The sequence below is a fragment of the Morone saxatilis genome, unplaced genomic scaffold (assembly GCF_004916995.1).
Source record: "Morone saxatilis isolate NCDOM2014 unplaced genomic scaffold, NCSU_SB_2.0 Contig14, whole genome shotgun sequence".
Lineage (NCBI taxonomy): Eukaryota > Metazoa > Chordata > Actinopteri > Moronidae > Morone > Morone saxatilis.
Window position 1 is genome coordinate 3190677 of NW_023339696.1, and position 2716 is coordinate 3193392.

The following is a 2716-nucleotide window of genomic DNA, read 5'->3' on the forward strand; positions in this document are numbered from 1 at the left end:
GGGGGGGGGGGGGTTTGAATATATCACTTCCCTCTCTTCCTCAGTCTCTCCGCTGCTCTGATCCTGCCGTGTGTGTCCACACGGGGGCGACGTCTCTCCGCAGAAGTGACTGAAAGGTGTCATTTACATGCTGCTGAACCTTAATGAGGGTCAGAAGTCACAGCATCTAGAGAATAAATGAATAATAATAAATGAATAATAGTGTAAGACAAGAGTGCCGACCAGGAGGGACAAAGGAAACACTCCTTACTTCAAAATAAAAGCATGTTTGGTTAAGTAGAGGAAGCAAAGGTTGTAATATGTAATTTATTTGTTATTTATAGTAAGTACAACATTGCATACATTTTCCTACATTTTAAGAAGCAAAACTCTAGAGGAAAAACAAAGACATCTGTTCTTTGCGTTAGACATTTCTAACCAAATGTTTATGAAAGCAAAAATCTGCCTAAATGTAGCTGCTGAGTTTCAATCTGATAGAAACAAACTATATTTATTATGTCTACTATTGTGCTTAATGCGAACATATAAGCAGTAACTTCTTTAAATCCACCTGTTCTACAGCAGACCTTAGCCTCTTAGTTACATTTTGGAATCCAGTGAAAGAGAAAAGTAAAGATCCTTCACTTTTACTTCTACTCTCAAATCAATTAGCTAAAGGTATCCCAGAGGTGTCTGAGGTTGGTTAAAGAGTACAACCTAGATATCACTGTAAACTATCCTTGATCACGATGAATCATTTCTGTTATTGTAAATGCTTCTGTACACCTTTCTCTGATGTACGAGCTGTTCCAGTTTAGCTTTCTTCTTGTTTCATTTCAGCTAATATCGTATTCCAATCATAATGTTTTAAAGAATGAACAATGGATCAGTCGTAGGGTAAACCCTCGTCTCTGAATGGCTGCTCCTGCTCTCAGTATACATGTGATTAATCATGTGACCACCTAGGAGCTGCCTTTTTAACTGTTCCTCCTGCACTTTACTGTAAGTAGCAGAAAGTTGCTTGATGGATGTGTCCTGTTGCTCAAACTCAGCAAACAACCTTTCCATTGCTTTGTTCTCTTTATTTTTCAGTCTGAAGTGTAATTCCTGGAGTTTTGATGAATACATCTTTGACTGCAGCTCCACTTTGGATCTCAGTGGTGTAGCAGGAAATGTGGGCCCGGTACATATGCACTCTCAGTGGGCTTTCTTCCTCATTTCACTTTAACCAATTTTTAACCCAATAATTAACAGCTATATTTAGTATGTTAAGCAAGAGCCCCATTGATTTTCCTCTGTTAGAGGTGGAAACATAAAATCTGCAGTGGAAACTGTCAAGACATGTAGCTACACATGTCAAAATCAACATGTTTGATTCCAAATATTCATTATGCCTTAATTGGTAGACAAGGTTGATTTAGTATTTTTTCTTGTGTGTATTAACATTCATTTGACATGTTAAATATCTGTTTAACTTTGAATAAAATTGTACATATTATTGAAATTTAAATAGTTTTTAATCCAATGGTAAAAAGCATTTGAGATACAGCTATTTCTGTATTGTGTGATATTTAGTAGTGAGTCACTAAGGGTTCCTTATAGGAATACATAATAAAATGTCTCTAAGGTTCACACAATGACAATAGAAGTCAGTCCAAAATATGTGTGTAACAAAAATGATGAACAGTAATTCCTAACATATTGTTCTAGAGGTGTTTCTCCTAAAAAAACAAAAAACAAAAACAAAACAAAGGCTAAAAAAAAACTTTTAAAGAAAACCTTACACTCTAGCCTCATATTTTGAATTTGAAAAAGGTGATTTGTGATTAGTTCAGCTCGTACTTTAGGTGCTGTAAATGGAATTAGAAGAGCCCCCAGCATCATCATAAGCACAATTACTGCAATTACACAATTTTATCAACTCTAAATGGACTAAACCATGTGGAGGGGGAGAGAATATTGTCTTAGACAATAGTCAGTACAAACTACAAGAACTAACAATGATGCAAATAAGGCTACTTGAGGGCCCTCCCATGTTGGGGCCCTTGGTTGTTACAATTTTAACATTAAGCATACTGATAAATTCTTGTCTGATTATGTCATTTATCAAAATAATGATCATTTTTAGAAAAAGACAGACGGGACAAAAAAAATAAACACTGCCAGTTCCTTTGAAGAGGTTTCTTGTGTTGCCGACGCGTGGCACTTTCTCGTCATAAAAAATGCATCTTGCTGTATTTTTATCTTCAGTTGAGCTGTTCTCTCACAATGCCAAGTGCCTAATGCTCTGTTCTCATGTCACACGTTTCCACAGTTGTGTGACACCAACAAGCTAAAGGCTATTTATTGGAGCAAACATTATACAAAAGTACTTCCAAGGATTGGAAGTGCCACCCACGATTTGTATTCATAGAATTTTATTATTGATATATATATATTTTTTTTTTTGAAGGAATCGAAACCAAATGAGTAGCTTGTGAGTATCCAGTGACATCCAGCCCCAGTCACCTGAAAAGTCAGAGGCAATAAGCAACTTTAAGTCTTTTTTTTTTTTGGTGCTAATTTTCAGATACTGTATCATAATGACTTATTAAATGGTGCATTTACATTTATTTACTTCATATTAATATAATTTTAGAACTATCCTTTCATGGGTAGTTTTATTTTATTTTCAGAAACGGGCATTAAAAAGCCAGTGCTTATTTGATTTTGGTTTTAAAATACAAAAATTTAAATT

At 35.2% G+C, this 2716-nt stretch overlaps 1 protein-coding gene across 1 annotated transcript in view; it reads left to right on the forward strand.

Moving 5' to 3' along the window:
- Nucleotides 1-2716, forward strand: part of igf2bp1 (insulin-like growth factor 2 mRNA binding protein 1) — a 56183-nt gene that overhangs the window by 42888 nt on the left and 10579 nt on the right. The window contains exon 4 of the mRNA XM_035655258.1: nt 997-1011. Within this exon, the coding sequence (XP_035511151.1) occupies nt 997-1011 (15 nt within the window). The remainder of the gene's footprint in view (nt 1-996; nt 1012-2716) is intronic.